This window comes from Pleurodeles waltl, chromosome 9 (assembly GCF_031143425.1).
Source record: "Pleurodeles waltl isolate 20211129_DDA chromosome 9, aPleWal1.hap1.20221129, whole genome shotgun sequence".
Taxonomy (NCBI): domain Eukaryota; kingdom Metazoa; phylum Chordata; class Amphibia; order Caudata; family Salamandridae; genus Pleurodeles; species Pleurodeles waltl.
The window spans coordinates 754,129,408-754,145,621 of NC_090448.1; the positions used below are offsets into that span (position 1 = coordinate 754,129,408).

A 16,214-nucleotide genomic window follows, 5' to 3' on the forward strand; every position below is an offset into this window, starting at 1 on the left:
GCTTTTTGCCAGACTCTTCATCGCAAAGGAACCTGCAAGCATCTCTAAATAGTTGATGTGCAATCTGGACTCCATTAATGACCATGTACCGCCAGTCGAGATTGGTCCACAGCGGGTGCCCCAACCCGTCAGGCTTGCATCGGTCTCTAACACAAGATCTGGGGCTGATGGAAAGATAGTTCTGCCGTTCCAGGCATCTAAATGGTCTATCCACCATTGGAGTTCTAGGCGGGATTCTTGGTCCAGAAAGATCAGATCCGAATAGGCTAGACCTTTTCTGAGATGACGGATTTTTAGTCTTTGAAGAGCTCAATAGTGCAAAGGGCCGGGAAATATGGCCTGAATCGAAGAGGACAAGAGGCCCACAATCCTGGCTAGAGATCTTAGAGAGATTTGGGTTTTTCGGAGCGTTCTTAAGATTTCTGATTTGATGGAATTCACTTTTTGTAGGGGAAGATGAAGGGTGGAAGAAGATGAATCTATTTCGAATCCCAAAAACTGAATCCTTTGAGAAGGGACCATGCTTGATTTTTCTTCGTTGACTAGGAACCCCAGTTGGGAAAGGAGAGAACAAGTTAATTGTAAATGGGAAAGAAGGGTCTCGCGATTCTGATGTAAGATAAGGATATCGTCGAGATAAATCAGCAGTCTGATGCCCAAAGATCTTAGATGCGCCGCTATTGGTTTCATCAGCTTTGTGAAGCACCAGGGTGCTGACGACAGACCGAACGGAAGGGAAGAAAACTGGTAAGTTTGACCGAGGCAATGAAACTGAAGGTACTTGCAGTGATCCCAGTGAATGGGAACCGAAAGGTATGCATCCTGAAGATCTAAACGTACCATGAAGTCCACAGGGAGGAGAATATCCGTAAATGAAGAATTGTCTCCATTTTGAAATGTCGGTAGATGACAAACTGGTTGAAATACTTTAAATTTATGACTGGCCTGAACTTCTTGTTCTTCTTCTGAACCAAAAATAACGAACTGAGGAACCCGGAGGGATCTGGAGGCGAAATTTGGATGGTGTTTTTGGAAAGGAGAGAATTTACTTCTTTTGAGATGAGAAGAGACATTTCTTTTGAGAAACTTAGTGGTGGAGGAAGATAAACTTGGTGAGGTTGTGAATAAAACTCTATTTGGTATCCCTGAACGGTTGTCCGAACCCATGGATCAGTAGTTAAAAAGCGCCATTTTTGAATGAAATAACTGAGCCTGCCCCCTACTGGAGGAAGGCCAGAGGTAAGGCTTACCTTGAGTTTTGTTGGATCTGAAACCGCGGTGTCCACGGCCCCTGTAACCTCTGCCACTCTGAGGGTAAAATTGGGGTTTGTAGGATTGATATCCGTAGTTTGAGTATGTGTATGAGGAGCCTCTGAATCCTTGAGGATGAGTGAAACGGCCGGTAGAGCGGCTCCTGCCTGTACCGGTCCTGGCGAAAACCCGTTGGTTAAACACTTTTTTAATGTTCGGCTGCGCCTTGTCGATAGAAGAAAAAGTTGCTACAAACTTTCCTACATCTTTAATAAATGAGTCCCCGAAGAGACGACCCTCGGCTTTCACTCCAGGATCCATGGAAGCCAGATTAGATAACTTAGGATCCAGTTTGAGTAACAACCCCTTCCTTCTCTCATGGGTGATGGCAGCGTTGGCGTTACCTAACAAACAAAATGCTCTTTGAGTCCAGAGGGAAAGTTCGGAAGGGTCGATGTCCGTTTTGGCTGCTTCTGCCAGATCCAAACTACGAGCCAGAGGACCCACTAAATCAAGGAGCTTACCCTGGCAATTTGACCAGGCCTTGTCTACCCCTTTGTGGGGGTCTTTGCCAAATTTAGAGCAAATAGTCAAAAGTGATTCATCAATCACAGGGGTTGTAATAATGCTGGAAGAGAGGAAAGGTCTGGGGCATTCTGACCTTAATTTAGCTCTCGTTTGCTTATCCAGGGGAAGCCTTAACCTGGAAGCTATATATTGACCCACATGGCACGCAGGAGTCCACTCCGTGGAGTTAGGATGGTGGAGGTAGGAAGGATCAAACATGGGGTTACCTTCTGAATCGAAAACAATTTTTGCAGAAAAAGGGTTAGAAACTTCTAATTTAGGCTTTTTAGGAGGGGAAGCCTGTGAGAGCGAGCCCCATACATCAGAATCATCGTCCAAATCATCCATATCACCGACCTCATCGTCGGTATCAGAAATATGTGTTACTATAACCTGTTTTGGCACTGAAAAAATATTTTTTGTTTTGGACTTGCGTTTGTCAGAAACATTATTAGAGTTACCCTCCTGAGAAGGAGGCCCGGGAGGCATCTCATCCTCAGTCATGGGTGAAGAGACTTCACCAGTCAGCAAAGCGCCATCTTTTTGTAGAGACAAATCCTTGTTTTTTCTCTTTCAGCTATCCCCCGCAGATTGGGCCATAAAGGATTTGAAAACCATATTCTGTACAGAACTCTCAATGTTCTTTGATATTTTATTCATAGTGGCTGACACAGCCTTCGTCACAGCCTCATTAATAAAGGCTCCAATTTCTTTATTATTTGAAAGTTTAGAAAAAGGGTCTTGACCTTCCATAATAGAAAAAATAACAAAGGGCCAAAAAAGTTAGAATGAAATAGGCCAGGAGAGGAAAAAAACCTGAGAGGAAAGAGTTAATTCTGCACGAAGGCTGAGGAAGTCTATAAACACGCCCTAGGAGGCGTGGCCGAGCTCCAAAACACAGAGGAAAGGAGACCGGAAAGCTCTTCACCTCGTAAACGAGGTCTAGGAAGAAGCGTGATGAACTGGCACACCCAGTAAATTTAAGAAGGCAGTCTGAGGCAGGCTGAAGCCAAGATAGAGCCGCGGGGAAGCCAAACAACGAAGCGGACGCGTCTCCAGTCGGGCGCGACCGTTAGAACGCTTGAGGCAGCAAAGCTGCCGCAGACGCGCGCGAACACGCTGAAACAAAACGGGTCGTGAAGTCCGAGCAACTTCAATAAATCAGCTATAAATACCGGGAACTTTTAAACACAGCGCAAAGCCATACAACAGCATTAGAAAATAAACATAAAGAGATGCATTATAAGAATAAATACGTAGGAAAGAAATGTGCGTGACTTATCTTGACTGCGAGCAGCAAGAAAGAGGACTGGTCGCAGTCAAGCTTAGTGGATACATAGCATCCATTGATCTGATTGGTGCAGTTTTCATTACGTTTTTCTCTCCCATTGACTTCTCTGTTCAAAGCCTTTTGGGAGTTGTAGTCTTCTTGACTGCTGCTATTAAAATTAAAGTAAGTTAGAGAAGCATAATATGAACCTCCGTTCTTGACATAAAATTAACCAAAGTTCAGTCTTGTACCTTTACAGCTTGAGACAGGAATCAACACACGTGTTTGGAAAAAAACAGGCGCTTCCTACTAGCACGCTCACTTACCCCAAGTGCTTTGTAGTTATATGTGTGAACACACCTGCTGCATTTAAATGAGCAGTAGTAGCACACTTAAAACATATGTGACTCAGCTGGATGTTCACAACTTTAGTCAAGGCTTGCGTCAACTTGTTATTAAATCTGTGTTGTTACAGTAAAAGTGAATTTATCAACTGTAGTTGTCCAAAACAGATTTCCAAATCTTTGTAGCAGTGTTGGACATTGTCACCTCCAGGATATAGGATGGCTTTATACAGGTTTAATTCCGAGTTGATTTAAAGAACTAGTGGTTTCAGAAGCCATTCCCAATATATTACAGCTTTCAGCCAGCGTGCATTTCATCTCTCCAAATGATACTTTTTAAAGGCTAAACTATAATATTGAAAACTTATTAATAGTATGAGTGATTAAGGCATAATTTCGTATAGTGTCTGTAAATCATGTGCTAAGTATGCTCCGTGCCATTCATAGTGCAAAGCATACAAGTAATATGTTGACTGTTCCGAAATGATGAAGCAAAGATAATTTATTACACTAGGAGGGACAAACTGAAAAAGCAAGTACCCAACTCCTTACCCAGGAGAATGAGTGGGAAAAAAAGCGTGCTGCTTATTTCTAAAACGGGACACGTAGCGCTATATCATGACAAAGGTATCAAAGAAAGAGTCAAAAATGTCCCGAGAATTAACAGTTTAAAAGATGAAAGATCTCCCAAGACTACGCATCTCAAAGTAGCCTCAGAAAATATGGAGTAATGCTGGCGCCAGGAGACAGAAAGTAGGGTAAACATTGTAGTTAAGGAATGATGCATTACCAAGTATTAACAAATCTTGTTTTTAATAGTCTTTCTATGTACATTCGTGAGACGTAATTCGTATTTTAAATTTAAAAGAGGAAGGGGATCAGTACTTTGTTCTTTGTATTTGTGTAAAATTAATCTGGCCAGGCAGTTTGTTTATGGGTTGTTTAGTGCATTATGCTACTGGATTCTGTTAGTTAGTCAGCTTTTTCTGCCATCTCACAATGTTCACCAGCAGAATGTGCCTCATTTGTTTGTGACTGCTTTCAATTTATTTAGGTAATTGTTTGTGTTCCTTGGTTTTTTTGCTCAGTAGGTATCCTGCAAGATTAAAGCATCAGTTCTTGCTCTCGGTAATAATTCATCTTGGGTTATTATTGTTGGAATTTCACAGCGTGTTATCTATAGATGTTCAGCCTCTTTTTCCCGTTAGTGCACGCATAGCTTTTTGTTTACCCTGCTGTAGTGTGTGGTGAGCTTTGAAATGGTGAAGGTTGTTGTCAATTTCTCTTAAATGAGCCTTTGCATTTGTGTGAACCTAGTTCCATGTCCATCAGTAAAGGGATATGTACCAAGATCTTCTGTGCATGTGTTGTAGGCGGCACTACTAGAATTCGGTTTACTAAATAGTAGTTGCATCTTTTGCTCTAGCATATTGTCCCATTCAAGAAGACCTTCATTCATCCTAAGTATTGGTTTGCAGCATGTGTGAGTGCAGATACACATGCTATGCACACTCCTGCCATCTAGTATTGAGTTCAGACATTTGCAAGCTGTTTTTCCTGGAAGAACGTTTGGTCATAAGATGTCCTGTGATCTCTTCCGTAGCCCACAATGTACTAGGAAATATACTTCACCTCACATTGTTTTTTTTATCTCTCTCCATCTGGTTTGTTGGTTCAGCTAATGCTTGAGGTACGCCAATGAATTTTATTTCTTTCGGCTTAGACATTGAGGCTCCTGGTCATTGTTCAAAGATGCATCAGCAACTTCTGCAACCGCAGTGTTAGATACTGAACTGCCCAGGTGTGATTTCCTACAGAACTCAAGTTAAACCTCAAATGATTGATGGGATGGGCGAAGGGGGTGGCGTAGACACCACCAATGTGCCAGCCATCTTCAACACCGAAGAGACCGAAGAGGAAAGGGGGTGATCAGGCTACATAACAGGACAAAAAGGGAGAGGCACTAGAGGCTTCCTGTTCGGAGATCTGCGATGTTGAGGAAGAGACTGTCATTCAAAGGGCCCAGTACAAATATTATTTCTTGGCCCACTATCGATTGACTCCATCTGAAGTCCGACTCACCGAGGATCAGCCACAAAAACAGTCCTAGCAGCAGGCAGAGCACAGGTTTGAGGGAGTTACACATCTAGCCCCAAGACTAGACAAAAAAAGACCCCAACGTTTGGGTTCAGTTCCACATTCCGACATCTCTTGACCTCGACACTTCCCCTCTGCGTTGGGCAAGCTTTCGGCAAAGGGCACCAAACCTGTGCACCAGCTTGAGCCACTGACAAGCTGCCCTTTAAACCAAAGTCAACGTGGAACTAGACTCCAAAAATGTCCCCTGTGTCAGCTCTGTACAAGGCTTTGACACCAAGCTCGGAGATCAGTGTCTCTCTTCCCCATGGAGCTGTCAGAGATGCCTGATGTTAAGCAGCGTACAATCTATCCACCCTACATTATCCATGCATCATTTCGTGCCCAATCCTCAGGAGGACATACCTACACCACAGCCAACACCTGCTCAGGAAATACAACTCACCTATGAGGAGCAGATATTAGAAGAAAGCCTCTGCCCTCGCCATGCACACCACCTTTGCCTTTGCCTCAAGAGACTGATCAGGTGAGTCCTGCTATTATACAAAACCCATAAGTAGAGCGTTGTCACTAGGAGACAGGGATGATTTCTGGAAAGATTACGGTGTCAAACTACAGGACAACAGGTTTAGCCCCATCAAAGCCACTTCTCTGACTGACGTCACAGGGCACATCAGTCAGTGGGATTCATAAAGTCTAGCTGCATCTGATGGAAGGGGACGATGACTTTTTAGTTGTGACACTGTCCAAAACATAAGTGCATCTGGCTTTCACCCCCCTTAAGAGCATGATCAAATGCAGTGCAGAGAACATAAAATAGCCCGCGCTGAATGGATTGTTACACATGGGGTGGAAAAACAGTACAAACCAGCCCCAGATAACGCTGTCTACTTCAGGGGGTGCATTCCACCCGAACCTTTGTTATCCAGACAACTGGGGATGTCCCTCCTCGAGATTAGGAGTGCAAAAATATCAATGCAGTTGGCAATAGGATGGCTGTGGAACACTCACTCAGTGGAGGATAACTAATTCAGTTGGATTGATCAATGTGAGGAAATGGAACAGTTGCTGTAGCACCTGCCAGAACCATATTGCAAGAAAAAATATAGTGGCAGAAGGAAAGACATTTTCCAATGTGAACTTTCCCTGTACTCTGGACTCGGCTGATACTGCTTCAAGCGAGAAGAATACCAGCCTCATTCTCCAACACCATGCATGGCTGAGGGTGTTTCAGTTCAAAGGTTCAACAACACTTCACTAATGTACCTTTCGAAAGAGAGCATTTGTTTGTCCTTCAGATCAACAATGCGCTCGAAAAAAATAAATAAAATGGGCACCAAAAGAAAAGCCAAAGCCAGGAACACTGCTGAAGCCAACGCTTTTTGTTAGCAACGGGTCAGCAACCCTATTTACAAAACTGGAATAGCATCCACAGCAACCCTTTCAGGAGGAGCGCGTGTCCAAGGTCACTGGAAGAGGTGGCTACCATGTTAAAGGCAGAGGTGGCTCTGCCAGGGTCACTCTGTCTCTAAGCAATGGCTTGCCTTTTATACCCTCTGATCACACAAACCTGTCCGGGGAAGACTGTGGTTATTCCATCAAAAAATTGGAAATAACAGCTGACAAATAGGTTGCTGAAGTACGACAGGGGTCTACTTTGAGTTCCACACAATACCATCAAACATACCACCTCATTGTCATTCAGTGCATCAAGACTGTACGACACAATTCCTGGAGAAAGAAATGGCTCTTCTCAGCAAGGGTGCAATCGAGCCTTTGCTTCCACACCAGCAGTGCCACAGATGGAGTTCTGTGGCCCGTCTTAAATCTCAGGCTTCTAAAACAGGACATTTTGTCAGAGCACTTCAAAATGACCACCCTGCAGGAGGCCATTCTGCTGCTCCGGCCAAGGGAATCACATGGCAACCCTCGGCCTGAATGATGCATACAGTTATATCCCCATCCATCTAGTGCGTCACTGGTATTTGTGCTTTGTGATAAGTGGATAACTCTACCAATTAAAAGTTCTCCCCTTTATTGTCGCAACAGTCTCAAGGATATCTACCAAATGTTTTATGACGGTAGCTACTCATTTGCACACAAACAGCATTTACATGTTTCCTTAACTGGACAATAGTGTGATAAAGAATAGCAGCTGAGAACAATGCCAAGCACACTCAGACAAGAGTGTCTCTGTTGCATAAACTAAGGTTCACAGTCCATGCCAGTATGCTGCATTTCATACTAGGGCAGATCCAAACCTTTCTAGGAGGCTGTGTTAAATTCAGCAATGGGAAAAGCCTATCGAAATAAAGAGAGGATGGCAGTATTTCAAAGACTGCTACCTCTTTTTCACATACCATGTTCTGTTATGGTCAGGACAGTAATGATCCTTCTGGGAATGATGACTTGATACATAGCAACAATGCTGTATGCAGAAGTGCACATGTCAAGTGCAAGAGTGTTCAGTGAGACAATGGTGATGGGCAGAGGTGCAGTGGAAAGATCTAGTGTTGGGAAAGTCCTGAACGCAGTGCACTCTGGTGTGGTGGAACAACTGCATTTTTCCTGTGCCTTTTCTGGAACCTCAACCACAAGTGCTAATTACCATGGATGCCTCACTCTTCAAGTGAAGAGCACATATCAACCACATGATTGTTTAGTAGACCTTGTTACAAGAGAAACAAGGGTACCTGTTAGAAATGGGGTCTCTACTTGGCAGTGGTTTGCATCCTGTCCATGTAGAGACCCTCACTCTAGTCAGGGTAAGGGGGCCACAGAACTAAGATAACACCTGCTCACCCCCTTGGTAGCTTGGCACGAGAGAGAACTAAGACTTATCTCAGAGGTAATTTGTAAAGTAGTTGTACACGCACACACACACAGTAACACAGAGAAGACACCACAAAAGTACGCCACACCAGCTTAGAAAAACAGCCATTATTTATCTGAGTAAAACAACCAAAACAACAAAAATCCAATACACAAGTAAAGATACAAATTTTCAAAGATTAAGAAACGCTTAGAAACATAATTGCTCCAACTGGAGCTATGTCGTTCCCAACAGTCCAACGCCACTCACGAGGAAGTGAAGGCCAGTCAGAGTGTCGCACGGACCCCATGTACAGTACCTTGGAAAACAATGAGGAAACAAAGACTTTGCACGGAGTTGGGGAGGTGAGGCATCGCTGGAGCTGGTGCAGCATCTGTTTCTTATTGCTACTGGGGAGGTGAGGTATTGGTTTCTTACTGCTAGGCAGGGGAGGTGAGGCATTGGTGCCTTACAGTTGCAGGAGAGGTGATGTGGCGTCAGTGGCAGTCAATTAATCCAACAGGTCAAGACGTGAGGCGTTGACTTTGCAGTGTCTCATTCACACCACGGGCCACAGGTGCTCTGGCGCCGTCATGTTCCATGGATGTTGATGACACAGCTCTCTGGTTTCACACTGTGGCAGGACTTCGGAGATGCTGGGGCCGCGGGCCTGCGGCATTGGTCGCGGTAGTTGCACTCAGAGGGGACCACAGCTCCAGTGCAGGCAGCAGTGTGGAGTCGGATAGCAGCACTAGTTCCGAAGTCTCTTTGGAGTCTATGTGCTTGGTGTCTTCTTGGTTGCACCAGAACCCACTCTCAAGGGCCCAGGGACTAGATTTGCCAGTCTCTTTAGAGTTATGTGCTTGGTATCTTCTTGGCTGCACCAGAACTCACACTCAAGGGCCCAGGGACTAGATTTGGCACCACTTGGCAAGCCAGGACTCTCATCAAGAGAGCCCAGGTGTTGGCAGATGAAGTCTTTAATGTCCCTGAGACTTCTTAATAGGTGGCAAGCTCAGTCCAAGGCCTTGGAGAACGTTTTGAAGCAGGAAGCAGGAAGTAGAAAGCAAAGTCCAGTCATTTCACTCACTCCAGGACAGAAGCAGCAAACAGCAGGCCAGCACAGAAAAGCAACAGACAGAGAGGCAGTCCATCCTACAGCATCTACCTCTTCTTCCTGGCAGAATGTCCTCAATCCAGAAGGATTCTGACTTTGTGGGGTGAGAGGTCCAGTATGTTTACCTCTTTCTGTCTTTGAAGTAGGCAAACTTCAAAGAGAAGTCTTTGTAGTTCATAAGACCCTGCCTTTCCTGCCCTGGCCCCAGACACCCTCCAGGGGATTGGAGATTGCTTTGTGTAAGGTCAGGCACAGCCCTATTGAGGTGCAAGTGCCAGCTTCTCCCACCACTCTAGCCGAGGAAGATCCATCAGGATATGCAGGGCACACCTCAGTTCCCTTTGTGTGACTGTCTAGAGTGAATTCACAAACAGCCCAACTGTCATCCTGACCCAGATGTGTATTCCACAGAATACACATCTGGGTCAGAGGCACAGAATGGTTAAGCATGAAAATGCCCACTTTTCTAAAGTGTAATTTTCAAACTCACAGTTCAAAAAACAACTTCACCAAAATATATCTTTTTAAACTGTGAGTTCAGAGACACCAAACTCCACATCTCTATCTGCTCCCAATGGGAAATTGATATTTCAAGGCAATCCCCATGTTACCCTATGCACGAGACCGTCCTTGCAATAGTGAAAACCCAATTTAGCAGTATTTCACTATCAAGACAACATGTAAAATACACAAGTACATGTCCTACTTTTTAAATATACTGCACCCTGCTCATTGGACTGCCTTGGGCCTACCTTAGGGGTAACTCATATGTAGTAAAAGGAATGGGTTGGGCCTGGCAAGTGGGTGCACTTGCCAGGTTGAACTGGTAGTTCAAAACTGCACACACAGACACTGTAGTGGCAGGTCTGAGACATGTTTACAGGGCAACTCCTGTGAGTGGCAGAAACAGTGCTGCAGGCTAACTAGTAGCATTTGATTTACAAGTCCTGGGCACACATGGTGCACTATACTAGGGACTTTCTAGTAAATCAAATATGCCAGTCATGGATAAACCAATCACCAATGCCATCTACACAGAGAGCACTTGCACTTTAGCACTGGTTAGCAGTGGTAAAGTGCCCAGAGTCTGAAAGCTACCAAAAACGAAATTCAGTACAGGATGATCAAAACAGGAGGTCAGAAGCCAAAAAGACAGGGGAAACCATGCCAAGAGCTGACAGGTCTAATAGTACCATATCGGTTTTGTGGAGCTGACAGCAATCTATTTGTCCCTCTTTTTACTTTTTCCAGACAAAACACTCCTCATAAAAACTTACAATATAACAGCGATGCATTACATTCAGTAGCCTGAAGTGGGGGCTTGCTCTTTCCGTCGGTCAGCATTTGCCCGAAACATGTCATTGGGCCATTCAGACTCACATACTACTTTCAGCGGAGCACTTCCTCGTGTTGAATAGGGATTTTGCAGACATGTAAAGCATAGTGCACCAACAAGTCCACAATGAATTCCAAAGTACTGAGACAAATGTGACAAACCCACAATTTATCTGTTCCCCAACACTCAGAAAAGCAGACATTTCACTCTAAGAACCACACCCGCAGTCCATGGCCAATGCACCATGAATGAACTTGTTAGGGATATTTGCTTATACTTTTTGTCCACAATCTCTGATCTTATATGTTCTGAAGAGAAGATGACAAGTATCAAAACTCTTGATCCTCTTGGCACCAACTAGGGTGAGACAGCCATGGCATCTCATGTTGCTGGAAATGTTGGTGCATCCTTATAAGAAGGAAACCTCTTAGACCAGATCTCTACTCTCAGCATCAGTGTCAGCTCAGACATCCAAACTTCAGCCAGCTGAATATAGCAATCTGGCACTGAGGTCTTAGGGCCAGATGTAGCAAAGGTTTTTACCCATTCTGTGTCTATGCGAAAAAGTGTTCGTACATATGGCCCTTAGTTTTGTTAGCTTCATCCCCAGAGGACTGTGTAAAAATCTTGCATGAGGCACGTAACCCTACCTCGCTCACTTACTATGCTGTAAAGTGAAAGATATTTGTCCATTATTGTTTGAGAAAGCAAATTGAATCGCTAACACATCTGCTCAAGACTTCTTCTATTCATGCATTTGCAGAAAGTATCACTAGTGTACACTTTTACTTGTTTCCATTTAGCTGCAGCCTCTGCTTACATGCAAAATAGAAAACGTGTGTCTTTTAAAGTACCTGTGGGCATGGCCTTCATGGAGCACCTTAAGATAGTGATTCCTCCCAAAGCTCCTCCAGTGCCTGCCTCTAATCCTAATATAGTTCTAACAAGATTAATGGGGTCTCCTTTTGAGCCACTGTACTCTTATATCATGCAGTTCTTGTCTTGAGACATAGCCTTCCTTGTTGCTGTCACTTCTATCAGGACAGTCAGTGAGCTGAAAGCAGTAAACACAAAGAAGCTGTTTCTTCCCCAAGTGTTTCCCCTTTTCCAGTAAACCAGACAGTTGTTCTCTTCCCACGCCCAAAGTCTGTAGCAGAAAATGTGATTTCAAAAGGACACTAATTAATATATTGACAGATCGAAACCCATCTACAAAACAAAATAATTCTTTGTTACTTTTGCAAAACACCACACAGGAAAGACGGTTTCCAAGGCTGGGGTTGCAAGATTGATTATTACACTGCGTTCCACTGAAGCTAAATGTATGTTTAATGTAATTTCAAAAGCGCATTCTGCTACGACTAAGGCGGCCTCTATGGCATTCTTGGGAAACATTCCTATTGCAGACCTCTTTAAAACTGCTACAAGTACTGTGTGGCTATCCAGGCCTTTTCTTTAGTTGACCAAGAAATCTTGAACTTTGTTACAAACACATCCGTTGCACGGAAGCCACAGCTAAAGGAAGACAGTGCTTTACAGTCTGTACAGAGCATGTGTATCTACAACCACATATACTACAACTGGACAATGTCACTTACCTTGCAATTACCTTTAATGTTCTTATAGACCTGTAGATTCCCATGGGTCTTCACACTTCCCTAGAAGCGAGCAGTGATCTAAGATATTTCCTTTAATTGTTCATTCACAATGCACCATACAATTTTGCATGTACTTTTTCACTCCACTCCACTAACATGCCTCACCCTCTGGCGGAAAAAAGAGAAAGATCACAGAACATTTTGTGAACCAGAATATCTTCAAACAAAATCAATTTACACACATTCTTGTCTAGCACTAGATAGTAGACGTGTTCAGAGCATGTGAATCTACAATCTGCAAGCTACGAACAGATAGTTACAGGGCAAGTAACATTTGCCTTTATTGTTTTTTCTTGACATAACAATATTTATACCTTGTTTGTCTACATTTAGGGTTCCACTAACTACAATACTTGTCAAGGCCATCCAGGCTTTGATATAAGCCTTCTTTTTCAGATGACCGAAGTCACAGTAATCGAAAATAGAGGAGAAATGTTATCTTTGTATCACTAGGTAGTGACAAGGGGATGATAATTTGCCCAAAGTAATAGGCTTTGCATCCTTTGAAAAGTGAAGACAGCACATCGTAGCATCCATCCCAGAGTGCTCTGCAGCTGCTGGAGACCGGCAGACAGGGTGGGAGGGAATTGTCTATACGACTAAGTGGCATACCTGAGAGCCAATCGTGGGGCAGGCATCTCTGCATGTAGTTTTCTAGTGAGTGAAGTGTGTTTGTGTATGCGTGCAGTACTGTGTAAGCTGTAGTTCTTTTTCTGCACAATGTTAAGAGACACGCTGGCACTCCAGTCCTAGTCTGCCTCATGATAGGTACTCTCCAGCCCAGCGGGACCTGAACACAAGCTGCCATCTGGGTGCCCCAGCACCCACAATTATTTTGATTATGTTTTACTATTTTACATTGTAACCGTTGCAGGCTCAACTACCTTTCTTAATCTGTCCTCTTCTGCCATTGTAGATAGTTGAATTAATATTTAATTTGATACATCTACTGTATGGATCTGCTATCGCTGAAGTTCAAGTTCTCACTGTTAACTACCTAGACATTTCTGTATTACTATCTGGTCAGGCATTGCGCATGATTTTAGGAATCAGAGCGAGTGTGCCACTGGTTCCATCTCCAAGAGGGTGAAGTTACGTGTTTTTGAGGGCTCGCGATGAGCCCATTGAATTTAGTTTAGGTGAAAAGTATTCTGGAGGTGAAGAAAATATGGTGGGAGAGCAGTGCTTAATTTGTGCTTGTTGTTTCCGGTGCAATGCACCGGCACTTATTTTTGAGGGCCTGCACTGCTTTTTCAGCCTCAAGCATTTACTGCGAGCAAAAGACACATATGGGAAAGAGGGAGGAAGAGAAAAACGAAAAAGAGTCACAATGGGAGAAACAGAAACCTGCAAGAGTTTTCTGAAAGGGCGGGAAATGGCTGTAAATGGATTGAAGCAGCCCGAGATGGCTTCTGGATTATGCTGTCTCATTATTCTGTGTTCACACATTTAATTGCAGCAGCCTTGTGTTTAAGAGAAGGGATTTGGGCACCAGCACGTTTTTATTTACAAATTAAGCACTGAGGGAGAGTGCTGCATCTTGATGGTTCAAAGGATGCTACTCTCCAAAAAGGGCACATTAAGGCTTATTAGGCATGCACTGGATGGGGCAAACTGCCAGTTCATCCCTTGCAGAGACTTTTTAAGGCATGGGCAACATGGGATATTTGCAGTAATATTAGTGTGCTGCTGCTGTGTTACAGTACTAAAAACACACTTCAACATCCCTGAATATTAAAATGTGAAAACATTTAGAATTTTGACGAGTGTGCCTGTATACTGTCAACGACCTGCCAAAGAGGGCATGAAAGAACTTGGATCATAAAATCAAAGATGTTCTGAATAGGGGCCCCCAAAATACGTTTGGTCCAGGAGCCCCAAAATCCTTAGGATGTCCCTAACCCCTTGTAGATATTGCACTGTGGAGTGAGTGATTCATGTTTTTGTCCATCTCAACTGACTGAGGCCCTTGCTTTCTCGCCCTTATTCAAATGTTTTTCTTTAAACTCAGTTTGTTTCCCAAACTGACAAACAGGTGAGTAGCAAGCTAATTTTGGTGAGTCGCGAAAGTCCAAGCAATTATTAAATAGGCCTTTAAATTATGTATTTAGCTTGTTACATTTGTGGTGCTTCAAAGACAGAAGTCAAATGTCGGGTTTGTCTGCTGACAAATTACTGCTTATTTTTTAATTATGGGACTGGTGTTTACAAACTCCTCTCACTGCACGCAGAGAAGGACAAGTAGAGTGAATTATGAGACAGTCTTGCTGGAGTAGATGGATTGTGAAAGGAAAGTCCGCAGGATGTCATTTTTATATAACACCTAACAAAATGTAAATACATTTAAGTGAACTGTACACAATTCAGCAGATAGGATTGGAAAAATTAAGCACTGTTTTGTAATTATGCAGTGTGAAGGAATCCGAGATTTTAATAGGATCAGAACAAATCAAGACACTTTACTTGGTGATGCACAAATAATAAATATTCACTGAAACACAATTTACAAGCATTATCATTTGTGTGCAGTATAGTTTTATCAGTAAAACTTTATGCTTGTTCAAATTTTCAATGGAAATCGTGCAGTCTGTAAATGACAATGTGCTACCATGTGATGCTTTACTTACAGTAAAAATGTGCCCACCTCATGTCCATTAAAGATAGGTGCGTCATGAAAGTTTGTCATACTAAAAAGTGGGTTGTGGTTCTAAAAGTTTGGGAAGCACTGATTTAAACCATTAATGTTCGTCTAAGTTTGATGTCCCTTTGTCTTGCTTTTCGATTCTCAATCACTTTCTACCTCTTACTTTCTTCATCTTGCTTCCCACCCAGCCACTCTCTTTTGCCCTTGCTTTTCAGTTAATTTCATCTCTCCTCCCACACACTGCCTACTTCACTCTCTGTCCTCCCCCTTCTGCCTAGTGATTCCACCTCACTTTGCCAATTTCTCCTCCCACCGCTTTCTCTATCCCATCCTTCCTTTCTGTTTCATTCTTCTCATTTCTTCCTCAATCACACATTTTCTTTACTATTTTTTCCTTATCATTTACTTTCTTCCTTAGTGCATTCCTCTCTTCCATTTACATGCATTCCTGCATTCCATTTCTCCCTCCTTCCTTCTCTGTGCCATTTAGACCTCATTCTGCCCGCCCTTCCCTCAACCTCTAGTTTATTCTTTCTGCTTCATTCCATTCTTCCACCCACTTTCTACTCTTCCTTCATTTTTCTCACATTTCCTTCTATCGTTTTCCTTTCTGTAATTTGTTAATGCTCATCTCTGTTTATATTTTTGTGTTTTCTTCCCAGATCTGGACCGAGGAGCTGTTTAAATTGGCAACAAACATCCTGGCACACAATGCATCTCGAAACACCTTCTTGCACAAAGCGTAAGTTGGGACAGTAAAACTTAACTGAGCAAAAACCAACAAAGTGTTTTCTTACACAGAAAGTACATCTGCCTTGCTTACTTGGTTTCCCTAGAGGAGAGGTGTTCCTTTCACTACTAACATTCTACAGGCTCCAGTCTCGGACATCAGAGTTAGGACTTATGTTACATCAAACTTATAGTGTTAGTAATAGAACCTCAGAGAGACTTGTCAAGCTACATCAACTACACATATTCGAGATCTGACAACAGCTATTCTTTAGGATGAACAGATCTTCAAGACTCAGAAATCAGACAGGAGAGCTGTCTCTCAAGATAAACTCATTTTGCAAACTCTGGAACGAGACTGGAGAGCTATCGCTGATGTTATTCCCATC

General features: G+C 43.3%; 1 protein-coding gene across 1 annotated transcript in view; it reads left to right on the forward strand.

Annotated features, from left to right (window-relative positions):
* Positions 1-16,214, forward strand: part of PLCB3 (phospholipase C beta 3) — a 550,119-nt gene that overhangs the window by 322,477 nt on the left and 211,428 nt on the right. The window contains exon 5 of the mRNA XM_069207906.1: positions 15,759-15,838. Coding sequence (XP_069064007.1) covers positions 15,759-15,838 — 80 coding nt within the window. The remainder of the gene's footprint in view (positions 1-15,758; positions 15,839-16,214) is intronic.